The sequence below is a fragment of the Chiloscyllium plagiosum genome, chromosome 1, assembly GCF_004010195.1.
Source record: "Chiloscyllium plagiosum isolate BGI_BamShark_2017 chromosome 1, ASM401019v2, whole genome shotgun sequence".
Classification (NCBI taxonomy): Eukaryota; Metazoa; Chordata; class Chondrichthyes; order Orectolobiformes; family Hemiscylliidae; genus Chiloscyllium; species Chiloscyllium plagiosum.
Genome location: NC_057710.1, coordinates 113,145,469 through 113,164,752, shown reverse-complemented (window position 1 = coordinate 113,164,752; position 19,284 = coordinate 113,145,469). Strand labels below are relative to the sequence as shown.

The 19,284-nt window shown below is 40.4% G+C and overlaps 1 protein-coding gene across 5 annotated transcripts in view; it reads right to left on the bottom strand.

Annotated features, from left to right (window-relative positions):
• Positions 1 to 19,284, bottom strand: part of LOC122551785 (protein FAM184B-like) — a 192,328-nt gene that overhangs the window by 14,825 nt on the left and 158,219 nt on the right. For all 5 annotated transcript variants that reach the window (XM_043694275.1, XM_043694259.1, XM_043694284.1 and 2 more), the window contains 4 exons: positions 17,167 to 17,379; positions 10,859 to 11,043; positions 7,474 to 7,620; positions 6,701 to 6,818 (listed from right to left, as the gene is read on the bottom strand). In XM_043694275.1, coding sequence (XP_043550210.1) covers positions 6,701 to 6,818; positions 7,474 to 7,620; positions 10,859 to 11,043; positions 17,167 to 17,379 — 663 coding nt within the window. The remainder of the gene's footprint in view (positions 1 to 6,700; positions 6,819 to 7,473; positions 7,621 to 10,858; positions 11,044 to 17,166; positions 17,380 to 19,284) is intronic.

The window sequence follows — 19,284 nt, the reverse complement described above, 5'->3', positions numbered from 1 at the left end:
TTATTCCTTTTTCTAAATGTTTTCCATCCATGATCTCTCTGATGTGTTGTTTATACTGTTGAGTTTGACTAGTAGTATCCACTTGTTAAATGATAAGTTTGTTGATAAAAAATGAATTTTGTTTTCTTGATTACTGATAAAACTTGGTGTGGATTTCTTTTAGGAGGAGAAAGTGAGGACTGCAGATGCTGGAGATCAGAGCTAAAAATGTGTTGCTGGAAAAGCGCAGCAGGTCAGGCAGCATCCAAGGAACAGGAGAATCGACGTTTCGGGCATAAGCCCTTCTTCCTGAACGTCGATTCTCCTGTTCCTTGGATGTTGCCTGACCTGCTGCGCTTTTCCAGCACCACATTTTCAGCATGGATTTCTTTTATCCTGGATAGTTAGAGTTGTAAAAAAGCTCTATATGATTCAATTAGTCATTTGTACATTTGTGGCGGTCATTGCAATCGTAGTGTTTGATTTCCAGTAGATTCTTCCCATCAGGGTCCTATCACTTATTTTAGTGTCAATGGCTACTATGGATATACAATTTTAAACTATACCATTAAAATCACTTAGAAAAAAAGCTGACTATTTCAGGTCCCACAGATTTTTACGTCATCACTAGTCTCACCACAGTCAGCTCTATTGTGTCAAACTTCACCCAATTTCTGAACCAGGTTAATAATTATTTTTCAATTCCACAAGCTTCACTATTAGCTAAATGTCACTTTAGATACTTGAACCAATACTTTAAGGAAGTCCTTATAAATAACATCCACTGACAGTCCCAGCAGCTACTTTAATCACCCTTTCAAATGTATTTGAGTATTCTCTGACTAAATCTGACTTAGCATGTTGAATTATGGTGAAATTGGGGACAATTATACAACAAAAATGTGATCTCGCAGTGGACACTCAGTCTCTATATTACCAGCAGGCACTAACAGCACTGGAAATCTGCATGCAAACTGTATACATGGTTCATTAAAGCTGCTCGAGAAAACTTACTTCAGGAGCCTCTCCATAATACAACTAGAATACTTTAGCAATTTCTTACCTGTACAGTATCAATTTGAAAAAAAAAGTTAAAAAGTCAGACTGATTACAAAATCTCTTGGCTCGATAGCCACCTCATCATGCTTCATGTCTGTCAACCCTGAACTACAGCATTTCTGCCTACTGGCTATGTTCTCTTCTATGGAAGGAAATATAGACTGTGCAGTGTAGCAAACAGCAGCCTTTTACAAATATGCCCCTACCAATTCACTCTCTTACTCCAACAGCCTGATTACCCTTTTGTCTGGTGCACCTCAGTTACCTCAACTGAGATAATCCTGCACAATAGAACCAGATATTCATTTTTACAGTGCTGAAACAGAATTAGCATTTGTAGCATTGGTGGTGGTGGTGTTATCATCCTAATAATAACATTCATCACTACAAACTGCTTGATCTAATCAGAGGAAGTAAGTTCATGGTCCAAGTAAATCTAACTTCCCCTCAAGAAAACGGATCAAACCTTGCAGCATTGTGTCAGATTCTGGAGAGATGAAATTCATGTGTACGATTATGGTAAAAATCAGTGATAATGAGTTAGCATGCGCTTTTACATACTAAGACTTTAACTTGTATTGAATTCAAGTGACAACTTAAAAAGAAAACTTCCCTAGAAATTTTGGAAACCTTTTCAATGCTTTAAAATTGTAATGTTTTAAACCTAACAAAAAAGCAGAGCGAAATCATTCACAATAAAATGTACTGTGAATAGGCAATTTTATAAATTACTTACAGATTTCAGAACAATAAAGATCACTAAAGCATTGCCAGATACCACATTGTGCTATTTGTTTAAATTGTGTGATGCAGCACTTAATATACCTACGTGACACATAACAGAATGCTGTGTGTTCAATTTATTGGGAAAAGATAAAAGAAAACACTGGGTCAATATTTTCTCACAACCTTTTCTTCTGGGTTTGGGAACCGTATGTTAGGAGAACATCTCTGCATTGACCCTCCATTGTTGACCCTATAAGACAAATTAATGGGAAGAAGGCCTGCTCACTGTCCAATTTAAAATGGCAGGTCAGCTCCCAGATCTGCAAGATCAATCGAGGGCTCCCATAAATGACAAATCAGAATCAACGAAGTATGTGGGGGTGGGAGAGAGGGCACGTGAGAATGGGAATAAGACCGAGCGAGAAAGGACGACTCAAGATGGAAATGGCCTCTGAATTGGTTTCCAAATTATGAAAATAGGAGACAACAGCTGTAATGTTATCACCCTGGTCATTGCAGTACAGTGTCTGTGGTGATTAGTTTATAAAGCCAATGCTCATCCTCCATCTGCCAGCAGGAGGCCTATTCCTCCCTTCACAAGTTGGATTTTAACCACTTAAAAGGCATCTTGACTGCCAATCAGCATAGCAGAGTAAGAGGCAGTAGTAGACAGTTAACATAGTTAATTAACGTATCTGTCTACTTTGAGAGTCAGGAGCCATTCAGCCACTTTTAAAATGGCTTGGAGCAGAACCATAATGGCACATCAGCTGTGGTGGAAAATTCTAGGTTTGCCAATCTCTTGGCTTCTGAAATTTTGGCCCCATAACTCTTACCTTCAGTCTTCTGAAAGTTTGCTTCAGATTCCTCTTTCACCAGTCCATGAATTTCTATTCCCTCATTTTTCTCTGGTATATATAATCTCTCAAATCTCATTTCCAGTCATGTCTCAAATTCTCAACCCTGAGTTTTCCTTAGATCTATGTATCATTGACCACATCATTCCAAATCAACGCATCCACCATTTCTATCCTCCTCCATGTATTGCCAGATACAATATTGCAATGATCCCTGGCTAAACCAAAGTTAGCTAACGTTCTGCTCCTTGTATTCCATCTCAACCTCAGTCCCACTTTTAATCACCACCTTTTGTCACTGGCCTCCATTAGCTCCTAATCCCAAAAGGTTCCAAACTTAATATTCTCATCCTTGCATTTAAATCTCTTTATGGTTTTAGTGTTAAGCCTCTAATTCGTCTCCATGTTATTTTTGGATTCTAACTTCTTGTGCATGTGTTCTCCCTTCACAATTCAAATGCCAGTTTTTTATTGCTTTGATACTGTTCATGTAATTTCTCTGAAATCCACTGTGTTTTGGATGCACTTACATTCTTCCCTGCAGACCCTTTCATAATACTCTGCCTGTGCTCCAAATGCTTCGCACGGCCAATGCTCACCTATCTTTCTGGTGTGTCTCCCTCTCAAAATTAAAACTTTCTCTTCTTCTCCTAAACTGATATGAAGCAAACTCTAGAATACAAAACTGAACTAACCTTGCATTCATTATTCATCTTTCATCTGTTGTCTTGCATAGTATGAAACATGTTTTGTATTCATTCATTCATGGGGTGTGGACATCACAGGCCACGACAGTAATTATCCCCTATTCCTTGTCATTCACATTGGCCTACATGCAACTCCAGATCCAGAAAGATAAGGAATGCAGATTCTTGTCCCTAAAGGAAATTAATGAATTAAATGGATTTTTATAACCATCAACAGTGGTTACATGGTCACCATTAGACAAGATTTTCTAGATTTAACCAAAAAAATTTAATTCACCTTCCTCTGTGGGATTTGAACCTACGTCCTCAGAATATTAGCATGGGATTCTGGATTACTAGGCGAAAGTGAGTACTGAAGATGCTGGAGATTAGAGTCAAGAGTGTGGTGCTGGAAAAACACAGCAGGTCAGGCAGCATCAGGAGCAGGAAAATCAACATTTTGGGTAAAAGCCCTTTATCAGGAATACTAGTTCTGGATTACTAGTTCTATGAAAATAATACTGTCGTCTTGAATGATGATCCTAATATATTAGAAGCCCCAATTTAGATGCAGCACAAATCTGCATCTTTTTGCAGATCTATATCAGATCATCTAGCCTACAATCATCAGCTAATCGCTCTGCATTTAGCTCTGAGAGACTTGAATGAGCAGAATTTGGTGGTAAGAATAAAGCCCAGAAATACTGCATTTTCCTGGCACAGAATTCTGGCTTAACTCTGCTGCCTCACAGCACTAGGGACCTGGGTTCGATTCCAGCCTCAGGCGACCATCTGTGTGGAGTCTGCACATTCGCCCCACGTCTGCATGGGATTCCTCCGGGTGCTCCACTTTCCTCCCACAATCCAAAGATGTGCAGGTCAGGTGAATTGGCCATGCTAAATTGCCTATAGTGTTAGGTGCATTAGTCAGAGGTAAATATAGTCTAGGGGAATGGGTCTTGATGGGTTACTCTTCAGAGGTAAGTCTTCAGTGGACTTACTGGGCCGAAGGGCCTGTTTCCATACTGTAGGCAATTTAATCATAAACTCTGGTCATACAGGTCTCGATTCTTACTCAGCATCACAGAAATCTTTAATGGGCGAAGGGGTGAACGTTTATGCAGCATGCCAAAAAGGGTGCTTAGGAACATTTCTGTGAATCTGCCAGATATCCTTCTACAAATCTTAGCACTTTTCTTTTTGGAGAAGATTGCAGATATGCCAGTTAAAGGAATTCTTAAGGATATTAATTTATGTGGACTTCCAGAAGCTTATCAATAAAATTGACAAGGGTAGGGGATTGGGTTGGAGTTTGAGAAAACAGCGTATGTATAATGGGTATCTACTACAATTAGCAGAATGTGAATATTGGTGGCTCCAAGTATCTTTATTTAGGGGGTGGGGGTCTCAGTTTTTTACCATTTTATTTCATTGTCCGAGATATATTTATAAAGAGTTAACCAAATTGATTGATGATACCATGTTAGGTAGCACAAGATGGAAATGTATCCTGTTACCTGGCACTGGCATCTCTCACTTTTATCAAGTTAAAGCAGAAATATTTTAAATACATTTACAAGCAGCAAACATTAACATTCAGCAAGCAGTATTGCTAAATTAGAAACTATCCAGGGCATTACAATCTATAGTCAAAGTCACATTTACTGCAATGCCTTAGGGCTATTAAGTATCATGGGAGTAAGGGCTGTTGTATTGTTGAGGCTGCTATCTCAGGAGACTTGTACACCTCCATTGTAAAGTCACACCTCTGATTTTGTTTCATGCATTGAAATTTCATGTTGGCCAGTTTGCAAAATAACAGGCACTGAAAAGCCTGACAGAAATTCATGGCTCCTTTTTATCCCTGTCACATTTGAGCAAAGAAGAAAACGGAGACTGTTAGAATGCAGTTAATTGCACAGCCTCGAATATTTGTCCTTGGCAGAAATAACTGTTCTGTTGAAGTGAATAGCATTGTGATGATAAAGATTTCCTACTGAAGCATGACAGTTGTCACTGTGGAAGACAATCATCTTCTGTCTCCTGAACTGCATTTGAACCTGTATTTCACATTAAAGGATTGCCACAGGAATGTCATATGTAAAAAAAAACCTTTGTTTTTCAATTTTCAGATGTGAAATTGAAGAAGTAATCTTCTTCTGAAAATATCTTGACAGATGCCCCTGGATTTACATACATGTCCATTTTTCCCTTTAATAGCTAGTGAAGAACTTAACTCACTCACTATTAAAAAGCTTATGATATAGCTGAAAGCAAATCTATTTTCAATTTCTAAAAATAATGGCGACTGTTATAACTAAAATGTTTATAGCAGACATAAATAAATAAAAGATTAACATTTTACACAAAGGAAGTCGGTTGTCGTTATTGTAGGTCAATCCCAGGACATACCATCAGAAATTCCTCAGGGAGAACCCTTGGCCCAACCATCTTCCGCTGCTCTGATCACCTTCCCTTCATCATAAGGTCAGAAGTGGGGGATGATTGCACAATGTTCAGCACCATTCGCAACTCCAAGATACTGAAGCAGTCTGTGTCCACATTCAGCAAGATCTGAACACCCTCCATAAATAACAAAGTAGTAAGAGAATGCCACAAAAATTGCTAGGAGATGACCAACTCTGACAAAAGAAAATCTAACCATGTTCCCCTGACATTCAATTGCATCACATCCCCAGAATCTCCCACCATCAAAATCCTTGAGGTTAAAATCAACCAGAATGTGACTAGATCAGACAGATATAAATACTATGATTACAAGATCAGGGCGAAGTCTAATAATTCTGCTGTGAGTAACTCATCTCTGGATTCCCTAAAGTCAATCCATAACCTACAAGGTACAAGTCAGGAGTATGATGGAATACTCCCCACTCACTTCGATAAGTGAAGCTCCGACAACACTCAAGGAGCTCAACATTATCCAAGACAAAGTGGTCCACTTGATTGGCACATCCACCATCTTAAGTATTTACTCCTACCATCTCCAAGATGCACTGCAATAATTCACAGAGGCTATTTCAATGGCATTTTCCAAGCCTGTAACATTTACTACTTAGAAGGATAAGGGCAGCAGCAGATGCATGGAAGCAGCACCAAATACAAGTTCCTCTTCAATTTTACCACCAATCGTTCTCTGTCACAGGATCACAATCTGGGAACTCAATTCTTAACAGCACTGAGGTGTATCTACATCACATGAGAGTAGCTTCTCAAGAGTCTCTCTCACCACCAACTACCATGGGGAATTAAGAAAGGACAAAAAAAATCGTAAATAAACTGACTGAATGAGGATGGATTCGCTCTCTCAGAACACCAGGTCTACGTTTTAATTTGTTTGATTCTATCTAGCAGCCTCAAATAACATGTGCTTACCAGAAGTTTTTTGATAATCTGGTCATGTTCAGATAACTTATCTTGAAGTGTGCTAATGCGATGCAAATCCTCTGGTTTGGATTCATGCTTCTTTGATTTTTCTTCCATCTCTTTCACTCTGCAAATGATTGCAGGTTTGCAAGAGTCTGTTATGAGTTGAGTCACTTATCAACAAATTGTAATAACACATTATACTGCAGCTTGACAATATAATAACCCTCAAAGAGAGTTAAGATTGAGACAAGAAATAATAGCGTGCAGCTTATTCAACCCCATGGTGGGTGAAATGTCTGCAATTGTATGTCTTGTACACAATAATAAAGAAAAGCATGCCACATCCAAATCCAAGGCAATATTATTAACAATACAAGTCAAAGTGAAACAAGTGTAAGATGAAGATGCAAACTGAAAAAAGACAAATTTGATTCCAATTGTGATGTTATTCTGTTAATAAAATCTTGGCAAACTCTAATTTGTTTTGCATAATTTTATCTATATGAAGGAGGCCCAGAACTTCTGCAGGAGCTGACCCGTAAATTGGCGAGAAATCCTGGACACCAGTATAAAGCTTATGGGACTGGTTTGCACTCCAAATTTTGGCGTGTAATACGTCTGTGCTACGGCCTCAGGCCCTTAGCCATGGATCTTTACAAGAGATCACTTGTCAGATGATTATCTTGATGTTAACCAATCATCAATATTAACATTTAAACCAAATGTTAATTATTTTTGTTTCAGGTAGAAATGTATTTAAACAGTAATGCAGCACTTACTCAGTTTCCAAGGAAACTATCTTTGCTTGGAGACGGGTTTGGGAGCTGCTGAAATCAGACACAATGCCTTGAATTTCTTTCAGGTGGTTTTGCTTCAGAAAGTTGATTTCTTTTTCATGCTGAGCCTTAAATTCTTCTTGCACTGACCTTTGGCATTGAGGAAAAGAAAGGAGGCAATATTGTGACAACAATAAACAAGAAAAAACAATGGCATAAACCTATGGTAATAACCTATCAATCACACAATAAGATTGGTGGGAAAGGTTAGGGCTCACACATTTTAGAGTAAGTGTGTTTCCACTGATGCAAAAAATGCAATTTTCCTGATGAACCACCTCCCTCACCATAAAAATGTACTTTTACAAATGAGTAATCTTAAATTGATAAAATATATTTTTCTTAAAATCTATTTTCTTCCTTTAACTGCATAGTTTATTACTACTTGAATATTATATCTTTATTTCACTTTCTGCTCAATTATTTAAATATAATTTATATTCAGCTTTTTTTTTAAATAGTTTGCAGTTGATAGTAAAGATTCTTAAAATTGTTTGGCTGAAGAGTCTGTTTGCCACTTATCCTGCTTACAGTTGCCAAAGGGTCCTGTGTCTAGTGAACTACTCTGGATTAGATGTAGGATGAATAGAAATTGCTACTGACAGGTGCACATAGGCTCCAGGCATCTGTGCATGAGCTGAACAAACAAAACTGTTCTTTTGTGGCTGGGAGGGAAATATGGTTCACAGATCATTTCAAGAGAGGATCACTTGTCAAGTGATCATCTTTACATAGACCAATCATCAAACTGAGATTTAAAGAAACATATTTTTAGTATTCTCACAAAACAAAGGGGTCAGTAGAAATCAATATGAAATTAGCAGAACTTTCTTCCCTCCTTACCTGGAATGTAAAGCATAATTGTCCTCACCACTGCCCTAGTTAAAAATTGTAAGAATGTAAGGAAAAGCCCATGTGACATGTCAAATTTCATGTAAAGTACTGGGGTATCCATTCATCTTGGAAAGTAGCAGAAAATGGCTGCTACAGGATCACTATCCATCATAAACCCTGCCCAATATTCAGCAGAACAAGAAGCAGGTACTTGATGCAATACCACCCAAGATCAATTTCTAACTTTTTAGCTCTCCCATTTGATATCAACACAATCTTGAATATTCTTAATGATTTTGCCATTAAATTCTATCCTTTACATTCTGGCAGAGGGTTAGAGTGTGCAACATTATAGAGGATAGGGAGTTTTTGTGATGGAAAGGGTAGTGTAGGAGAATCAGCCCCAGATAAAAGCAGACAGCGAGGATTCAGGCAGTGTGGTATGAACCTACCCAGTGATCAGGGAGGCAGATAGAAATTGCAGCCGGGGCCAGAGATGGCAGCCATTTTCTTTCAAATCTTAAGTTCTAATCATCTATATTAGAAGTAACAGTAGATAAATGTGAGGTGCTACGTTTTGCTAGGGCAGGACATTTGGGGCCCTGGGGAGTGTTGCAGAACAAAGCGAGCTTAGAGGGCAGATTAAAAGTTCCTTGAAAGTGGAGTTGCAGGTAGACAAGATAGTAAAAGTGGTGTTTAATATGCATGATTAGTGTATTGAGTATAGGAGTTGGGAAGTCATGTTGTGCTTGTACAGTGCATTAGTGAGGTCACTTTTGCAACAGTGTGTTCAATTCTGGCCTCCCTGCTATAGGAAGAATGTTCTGAAACTTGAAAGGGTTCAGAAGAGATTTATGAGCAGGTTGCCAGGGCTGGAGGGTTTGAGCTACAGGAGAGGCTGAATAGATAAGGGCTATTTTCTCTATACAGCGTCAGAGGCTGTGGTATGACCTTTTATAGAGATTTATAAAATCATGAGGGGCATGGATAGGGTGAATAGCCAAGGTCTTTTCCCCAAGGTGGAGGAGTCCAAAACTAGAGGCATAGGTTTAAAGTGAGAAGGGAAAGATCTAAAAGTGACCTTAGGGGCAACTTTCTCATGCAGAGAATGGTACATGTATGGAATGAACTGACAGAGGTGGTGGTGGAGGTGGAGGATGGTACAATTACAACATTTAAAAAGTTGAAAAATGTGTTGCTGGAAAAGCGCAGCAGGTCAGGCAGCATCCAAGGAGGAGAATCGACATTTCGGGCATAAGCCCTTCTTCAGGAATGCTGAAGGATTCCTGAAGAAGGGCTTATGCCCGAAACGTCGATTCTCCTGCTCCTTGGATGCTGCCTGACCTGCTGCACTTTTCCAGCAATACATTTTTCAGCTCTGATCTCCAGCATCTGCAGTCCTCACTTTCTCCAAAATTTAAAAAGTACCTGGATGGTTATGAATTATAAGGGTTTAGAGGGAAATGGGCCAAGTGCTGGCAAATGGGACTAGATTAATTTAGGATATCTGGTCGGCATGGGCAAGTTGGTCCAAAGGGTCTGTTTCTGCACTGTACAGTTCTATGACTCTAAAAGAGTGGCTTGAAAAAAGATCATGTGGAACAAATCAGAATGATGCCCTCTATTCAACAGTGGAAAGGCTATGGATTAAAGCACATTTATTTAGTCTATCAATGGTACCACTCTGTGCAGCAGGACCACAACATACTAGACTGTACTACCCATTCGCACAATGGTACTACTGAACCTGGCATAGGAGCCAGCAGAAAACTGTGGAAGACGTCCATCTCCACAAAGTCGTGAGGATTATTTCTGGGCAGTTGAGATCAACAGAAACTTCACGTTGGGTCAAAATGCTGGAAGTCTTTCCCTAACAGCACTGTAGGCACATCTATGACACATGGACTGCAGTGGTTCAAGAAGGAAGCTCACCTCAAGCTTCTCCAGGGCAATTAGGAACTAGCAACAAATGCTGGCCTTGCTAGTGATGCCCAGACCACTGAAAGAAATTTATTAAAAAAAAAACACAGCTGGAGTGACTTCCAATGCTAGCAGCCATTGAAGGCATCCTCCTCATATTATATCACTGTCTGACAATGAACACAGCATTCTCGCTGACATGAGAATTCAATTATTCAAAAATCTGGTCACTGACTCGAGTGATGGAGCCCCAGGTTTTAACATCTTATGTAAAATGTGGGTGACCTGCAGTCACCTTGTGAACGTGTCTGAGGAGATATGGCCATTACTCCATGAATGAATCACAGGAACAACTCAAATTGGAACGGTGACCATTTACGTCAGACCTACACCAACATAATAAACTGTCCTGAGAGATTCAGTCTTGGTGGCATCAAAACCATTCCCATGGCACTAGTTAAAGCCATTTAATAGATTGTTCAGCTTAACATCAAACTATACCCACTTTATCCACCAGACAAACCAAAGAACATTTAAAATTCAGTTTAAATTGTTTGGTAATTGAGCTACCAACTTCTGATGTTGCGCCTCTTCACTTCTGTGCTGGACAGTTTTCTGATTGCTTGACTCAATCTCCTTCTTGAGTCGTGAAAGTGCTTCCTGAAGTAGTAACCTCTCTCTCTGCAGCTTGGAGGTCTCACTCTGGGACTTTGACAGATCCTCTTCAAGTGCTTTCAGCTGGTTCTGGTAATTACCCTCCTTTAGAAAATAGATTCGTATTTTTAACAATTTGCTGTTTCCTTAAATATCACAGTTACTTATTAACACAAATTGCAACTTCTGTAGGCATCATTTTGACACAGGTAGTGTAAAGGTTATGTTACTGAACTAGTAATCTAGTGCTCTGGACTAATCATCTGAAGGTACTAACTCAAATCCCACCGTAGGAGTTGGGGCTTTTAAGTGTTAAGCAAAAGTATCAGGATTTTTCCACATACTATCTACAATAAATGATATTGGAAACTAATTGGATTGCTGTTTAAACCAATTTGCTTAGAAAATCTGCCAGCTTTATAGTCACACAACAATCTTACCTGCCTCCCCGACATGAAATGGTAATCCACTCAGTTGTGTTAAAACCATCACAAAAAGCCTATTAAGAATGAAAACAGATGTTGACAAATACACAGGGAGCCTAGTCAAACCTACAACCTTTTCCTCAGTGACATTTGTGAAGAAATAGACAAGCAATTCATTCTCAGGGAGTCATGTGCGATAGTTAGTGGCCCAGACATTTTTGTCATTGTTCCTGGGAATGTCCTGATCCACTAGCTGCATAGAGTCAGATGTACAGCACAGAAACAGACCCTTCGATCCAATTCATCCATGCCAACCAGATATCCCAACCCAATCCAGTCCCATTTGCCAGCACTTGGCCCATATCCCTCTAAACCCTTCCTATTCATATACCCATCCAGGTGCCTTTTAAATGTTGTAAACTTACAAGTCTCCACCACTTCCTCTGGCAGTTCATTCCACCCTCTGTGAAAAAGTTGCCCCTTAGGTCTCTTTTATATCTTTCCCCTCTCACCCTAAACCTATGCCCTCTAGTTCTGGACTCCCCCACCCAGGGAAAAGACCTTATCTATTTACTCTATCCATGTCCCTCATGATTTTATAAACCCCTACAGGGTCTCTCCTCAGTCTCCGACACTCCAGCCTATTCAGCCTCTCTCTATAGCTCAAATCTTCCAACCCCGGAACATCCTTGTAAACGTTCCCTGAACCCTTTCAAGTTTCTGATGCACTCAGCGCAGAGTTCATGAAGTGGCTCCAACAAAAGTAGAAATTGCTGGAAAAACTCAGCAGATCTGGTAGCATCCACAGAAAGAAAGCACAGTCAATGTTTCAATTCCAGGCCCCTTCTTCAGAATGCCATGTTGACACTAGACTGCATGAAACCTCACGGCAACTTGGCAAGCAAATCTCCTGCTAATTACTTCCTCTTTCAGTTGATAACTCAGTCTGCCTCAACATTGAGCATTACTTAGAAGAAGCATTGAGTTTGGAAAACTCTGGGTGGGAGACTTTAGTGTGCACCATCGCCACCAGTTCAGCCTGCTTTATTATACAGACTCTGACAAGGTCTAAGACTGGCTAATGCCGTGCAAGAGTTTGCTTGTAAAGTAGGACTCTTATGGTGCAGTTGTTTATGTTCCTCCCTGAGCCAGGAGTCCTAGGTTCAAGTCCCACCTGCACAGTGGTGTGTTAGAACATCTCTATATATTTTCTAATCAATCTGTTCAAAGTGCACAAAGGACTGCTAGCTTTGTTTAATTGGCAGCTTAATAGACTTGTAATGACTTTAACTGAAGTAGTTTTTGACTGTTTCTCTGGACATGATTAAGAGGTGCTCATAGCAGTAAACATTGCTTCAATGGGACTTTGGCAATGTTCGATTGACAGTTTTAAAAGAAATTTAAAGAGACATTAATGTAAAAGAGAGAGTGGTGAATGCCTTTTTTTTGGTTCATAAGCATTTGAAGGATTTACTATCTGACAGATGAGTTCAGTAGCTAGAGGATAATGAGTGAGTGTGCATGGAAGATAAAATAGACATGGAGGAAAGATGGAAAGGTGGGTTGGAGGAGGGCAGCTAGAAGGTCTACTAAAACGAATTACACAGGGCTGATGCCCCGGTAAATGGAAGAGGGCTTTTTAAATCACTCATCCTTACCATAGATCCACCTCCACTGCTGCACTGGGAAGCAGTGCCCCAATTCCAATCTATATCCAATACCTGCAGACCAAAACCCTGGGTGAGCAGGCTAACATTTAGAAATTGGAGCTGCAATATTGAGAAATTATAAACTATGAACACAGTGTAGAACTCCAGAAGGTCACGGGCAGGTTGGTGAAATGAACAAATAGGTGGCAGATGAAGTTCAATGTAAAAGAAATCTGAGCTGGTGCATTTTGATGCAAAAAGAAAAACCAACCTGGATAACCAACATAAAATAAGGTCAAATATTTGGGGAGGAGGGGAGTTGGGTTTGTGTATCAATCATTGAAGCTGGCAAGGCAGGTGGAGAATGCAGAGTCCTGAGTTTTATTAACATGAGCAAAGACCAAGGAGGTTCTGCTGAAGATACTTATTCAACCTCAACCAGACTACTGCATCCAGTTCTGTATACCACATGATAGGAAGGCTGCAAACATATTGATGAGAGTGCAGAACAGCTTTACAAAAATGTTTCCAGGTTTGAGAGACGTCGGTCACGCGGGTAACTTGGAGAATTGGAACTGTTTTCCCTGGACAGAGGAGGGCTGAGAGGAAATCTGATAAGTTTTCAACATCATGAGGGGTCTGGTTCAAGTAGATAGGGAGAAACTGTTCCAGCTCCTTAAATATATCCTGTCTCATCCTCAACCCTTTAAAGTGATTTGCAAAAGTAGCAAGGTTTTGGTCTCTGGGTGTTGTGCTGTAGAAAAAAAATTGTTTCACGGCGAGTGGTTCTGGGATGCACTGAGTAGAAGTGAAGACAGGTTCAGTTGAGGCATTCGAAAGGGCACTGAATAATTATATAAATAGAACCAATGCACAAGGGAAAAAGGCAGTGGAATGGCACCAAGTCTTAATGCTTGGAGAGCCAGGACAGACACAATAGGGAATGCTCCTTCCGTATCATAATAATTCCATGTGTCTTTGAAATGGATGGACTCCTGGTTCCTGAATTGAAAATGAAAACAAAAAACCCACGGTGCTAAATTAGACAGTGTAGGAACAGAACTCGTAGCTCAATGCTAGGCATCCCTGAAGCCTTTTTGTCAAAACCATGGCTCACAGCAGCAGCAGAACCACAATCTGGAACCTGATGGCCTGGTGCATCCCCCACCCCAGCATAATTATCAAAGCACAAGATAGACCCTGCTTCAGCCGCAAATGCAGTGAATGTGCCAGGGGTACGATGCATTTTTGACTCTCACACTAAGTATCTTCCAGTCCTGTTGATTTGCCCCCCTCCCTTTCTAGCTTCTCCTGAAGAAACTGATATTACACTGAGATGTAGTTTAACACCCAAATGGATGTGCATCAGTGGACTATTCAAATGCAAGGATCATCACAGAAAGGCCTGATGTTGTTCATACCTGACACACCTATGGCCTCATAACAACAGTCATTGCTTAGAAATTAGGAGTAGGACGATTTTCCTCTCCCTCAGAGTCAATGAGGGACACTGTAGGACACTTTGAACTGAGCTAACTCAGCACAGAGGAAACCTCAAAACTGTGACCTTCATAGTCTAAATCAATCACATATTCACCGAACCACTGAGTTACCCCAAGCTAAATAAATGTAATGTCAGCACAGCTACACATCATGTCCATGCAATGTATTCTGGGGACTGCTGTTTGTCTTGCTGCTAGATTATAAAAACATCACATGATATCTACAAACATACCTTGTGAAAATCTCACTTCTATTTGCCAATGAGAAGTTGACAATATTGATATTCTAAGCATGACTTTGCAAGCAACTAATGTGGAATTAAAAATAACTTATAACCATACACATTAAGAACATCTTCAAAATATTAATACATATAATTTTATGCACATTTATAAAAACATAATACATTACAAGCACTTTGGATAGCTCGACAGCCTCAATCTAGTCCACAGCTGAGACTAATGCTTTATTTTTCAATTTTAATGCTTTTCTGAGATCATTGTCAGGTTCTTCAATATACATACATTTAACCCACCAGGAAACTATCCATCTGCAAAGTGAAGGAGGGAGCGTTATCTACAAACAATTTCTCAGAATTGTAGTTTAATGTTTTTCACCTTCAGTTATGCTGCAGGGTATACTGGGGAGGATTACTGTGCGATGGAATTTCGATAACAGGCTTACTTTTAAAGAGAAACAAAATTCATTTGCATCACATTTCACATGAAAATATATATGATCCACCTTAAATCTAGAAATGAAATTTCTCTTTTGATATAAAATAAGTAAGTATTTTTTGCTATAACTACTGATTCTTTAGTAAGATTGCAGAAATACAAGGTGTGATTTTAGATGATTCTGTTCCTTCTTCCCTGTTGCCAATGTTCTGTTTCAGAGTCAAGAGTGTGGCGCTGGAAAAGCACAGCTGGTATGGCGGCATCCAAGGAGCAGGAGAGTCGATGTTTCAAACATAAGCTCTTCATTAAGAATGTTTCCAATGAAGAGCTTATGCTCAAAACATTGACTCTCCTGCTCCTTGGATGCCGCCTGACTGGCTGTGCTTTTCCAGCACCACACTAGACCCTGATCTCCAGCATCTGCAGTCCCCACTTTCTCCCAATGTCCTGTTTCAGGATTTTTTTTAAAAGATTAAATTAGATTCCCTACAGTGTGGAAATAGCTCCTTTGGCCCAACAAATCCATACCAACTGTCTGCAGAGTAACCCATTCAGACCCATTTCCCTCTGACTAATGCACCCAACACTAGGGGCAATTCAGCACAGCCAATTCACCTGACCTGCACATGTTTGGACTGTGGGAGGAAACCAGAGACGGGGAGAATGTGCAGACTCCTGAGGCTGGAATCAAACCTGGGTCCATGGCGCTGTGAGGCTGCATTGCTAATCACTGAGCCACCATGCTGCTACCCGTCCTCCACGCCGCCACGCCTCCTCCACACCACACCCCACCTCCCCCACAACACACACACACACCTTCCCATACACATACCCTCTCCCTCCCATTCACACCCCCTCCATCAATCTCACAGTGTGCTATCTCAGGGGTCCCACTCTGCATCTTGACTGTAGTCCTTCAGGCTCCTTTCCGCAAAGAAAAAAAGAGAGTCTCACTTTACCCTGATTGAATCTTCAATTTACTGCGCAGCCTTCCCCTGATCCCTTGCAGTCTCCTCCTTGCAAACTTGCAATCATTGTCTGCATGTAGATCTCAGGATACATCTGGAGATCCAGACATCCATACAGCCTCACTGTTCTTCCAACCAGCAGCAAACACGTGGTGGGGGGGGGGGGGGGGGGGGGAGAGGTAGAAAACAACCTTCGACTTGGAGTTATGTTATTTGGATCGGTTCCTCAGTGAGCCACATTCAGGCCTGATTCCTGACTGGTGGGCAAGACTGTTCTAATTATTCCGTAGTGGACCATTTGGCAGGGGTGAGGAGCAGAAAGAGGGGAGAGAAATCGAAGACTTTTTCTTGTAATGAAACAGCTTGAAGAAGCTACCACAAAAGAGGAATCGGTTTGGTCAAGGTTGACAATGTACAGTACTTGGCAGGGAGGTGTGAATCTTGAGTAAATGATTCATAACCTGCCACCTCTTTTTCTGAACCCAATGGTCGGGAAGGCCTCACTACTGACAAGAACCTGTACTACAAACTACACTTAAAAGGATATCCAAAGTGAGTGGTGTGATCAGATAAAGGAAGCAGCAGTTACATCCCACCGTTCAGCTTGCAGAAACCTCCATGTGCACCCATTTGATGTGGGTTTGTCGTTGTTCTTCTGAAGGGAATCAGAAGTTTACAAGATAGATTTAAGTCTTTGAACATCTTGCAGTCAGGCTTGCAAGCCCAGACCTTCATTCATTGCCTGGGAGATCCACACAGCCATTTCCCCCTGGTGTAAGGTAACAGCAGAATTCAGTCAAGGGCCAACAAAGCTCTTAGATATGGATTCCAGAACATGACTCCTCTGGCAATGGGGGCCATGCCTGGGGAGGACAATTCTGATCTGGTTTTCTGGTCTCTTACCTCACTGTCATGGACTCACATTGGAAATGTACTGGAAAAATGCAGCTTTTTAGGTCCATAATATTTACCTCTTTTTAAGGCAGCAGCACAACAAACACCTTACCGCTATTTCATGCTGTTGACATTTTTCCTCAGTTTTTAGCGTCTGTTCCTTTAGGGTCTGAAGCTGGGATTTCAGATCCTGATTTAATGCAGTGACGCACTGAAGTTTTTCCAGGAGCATTTCCTTTTCTTTACCAAACTGGGACTGAAGCAACTGGAGAGCATCTTGGGAAGCCTCCATTTGTTGCTGTGAGTTCTTCTTTATGTTTGTGAGCTGAAAGAAAGGCAGAAGTCAAAATCAAAACACTAACTTCACTTTAATCCATACTTGAGCCATCACGGGAAAAAAAATCCCTTATTTTCAGGATTATTGACTGTTTAAGCCCATGTAGAAATCAAAGTTTGTTGTAATTTTCAAAATACATTTTCTACAGTATTACATAATTCACTCTTGAAAATAACAAAGGTTTCTAAAATAAGTCAAGAATTAAGTGCTTGCAGAAATTTCAAAAGAGACCCCTGGCATTTATGGAAATCAATTACATGCACTAATGCTCTCAAATTATAATTAAACCAGTTAAATTGAGCTAAAATCCACTTTTGCTTATTAGGGACTTCCTGAAAGCAGCAGAGGCTGGAATCTTTTGACACCGGAACCAAATGCAGTTCTTGAGCGTGCAGCAGCGAATGGCCGGATGATGGGACAATTTCACCAGTGGCCATCAATTGAAAGCATCTATCAGATGAGTTACTAGCCCACTCAGTGGAACAGAAATGCTGCAGCTTTAGCAGTCCCACTGACAGAGGTGGCTGATGCTGAGGCAGCAAGAAACGGAGACTTTATGTTGAAGTACCTTGAAACTGCTAGGAAGTGAATCAAGGGAATTCTTGTGGTGACTGTGGGGTCATGGGATGGCTATTGCTGTTCAGCAGGCCCTCAGTGAGCCATTTGGCCTCTGATAGGAAACCCTCTCCACCTCCCTCTCACTAGGAATCCAATGGAAGGCTAGCTCAATGCAGCTGGCAGACAAGACATGACAGGGTGCCATTCTATTACCACTCTCTAAGCCTTTGACTGCCATTTTACCAGCCTTGTCTCGAAGGGACTGGCACAGCAGCCATAGTGCAGAATTGCACTGATTTTTAGCTTCACATCAATTCTGTAAATACTGTCTATATGTTACTTAGTGGCACATTGACTGTTCTAAGCAAACATTTAACTACTGTTTCATTTTGGCCATAGAACATACCAGCATTTGGTACAAATTAAACATGACTTCCTTGCTTTTGTGTTCCATTCCCCTATTAATAAAATTTGGTCTATTATAAAATTAAATTAACTTAATTTATTACATGTTCTCACAACCTGTCCTGTAACCTTCAATGATTTACAAACACATTCCCTCCGGTCTCTCAGCTCCTGTACCTGTTATTGCCTCTCCATGTTCTACAAAAGTAAACCACTTCCCATTTCTCTCCATAAATGTAATCTATCATTTGTCTAACAGGTCTTTAAAGTAACAGATAGAAAGTGGAAGGGGAAGCTTAGAAATCCAAAGCGACATATTAAAGCATTGGAACAGTGTAACAGTGCGGGTAAAGAGAAACAGGATAGGACAGGAAGGAAGAAAGAGTTTAACAGAAACTAAATCAGGGAATAAAGGTCATTGTCAGAAAAAGGAAAATAAATTAAAGGTTCTTCATTCTATTGCCCAAAACATCAACAACACAGATGAGTGAGTGAATCAAAAAGAGGTAAGTGATCCAGATCTGATTGTCAAAGGTTAGAAGGCAATTAAGGATGGGAAATAAATATTCCAGGGGATACAATATTTCTGAGAGACAGGCAGAATGGCAATGGCTGGGAGTTTTGCAAATAATCAACATCACATTAAAGTCAAAATAAAAATAAGAGCCTAAGTTCTATTCAGTTATGGATTAAATTGGGATAATGAAAAGGAACACAAGTTTTTTTTGGGCAGCACGGTGGCTCAGTGGTTAGCACTGCTGCACGTTCTCACCATGTCTGCTGGGGTTTCTCTGGGTGCTCTGGTATTTTCCCACCATCCAAAGATGTACAGGTTAGGTGAATCGGTCTTGGGAAATTGCCCATAGTGCTCAGGGATGTGTAGATTAGGTGCAGACGGCAGAGGTAAATATAAAACAATAGGGTATGGGA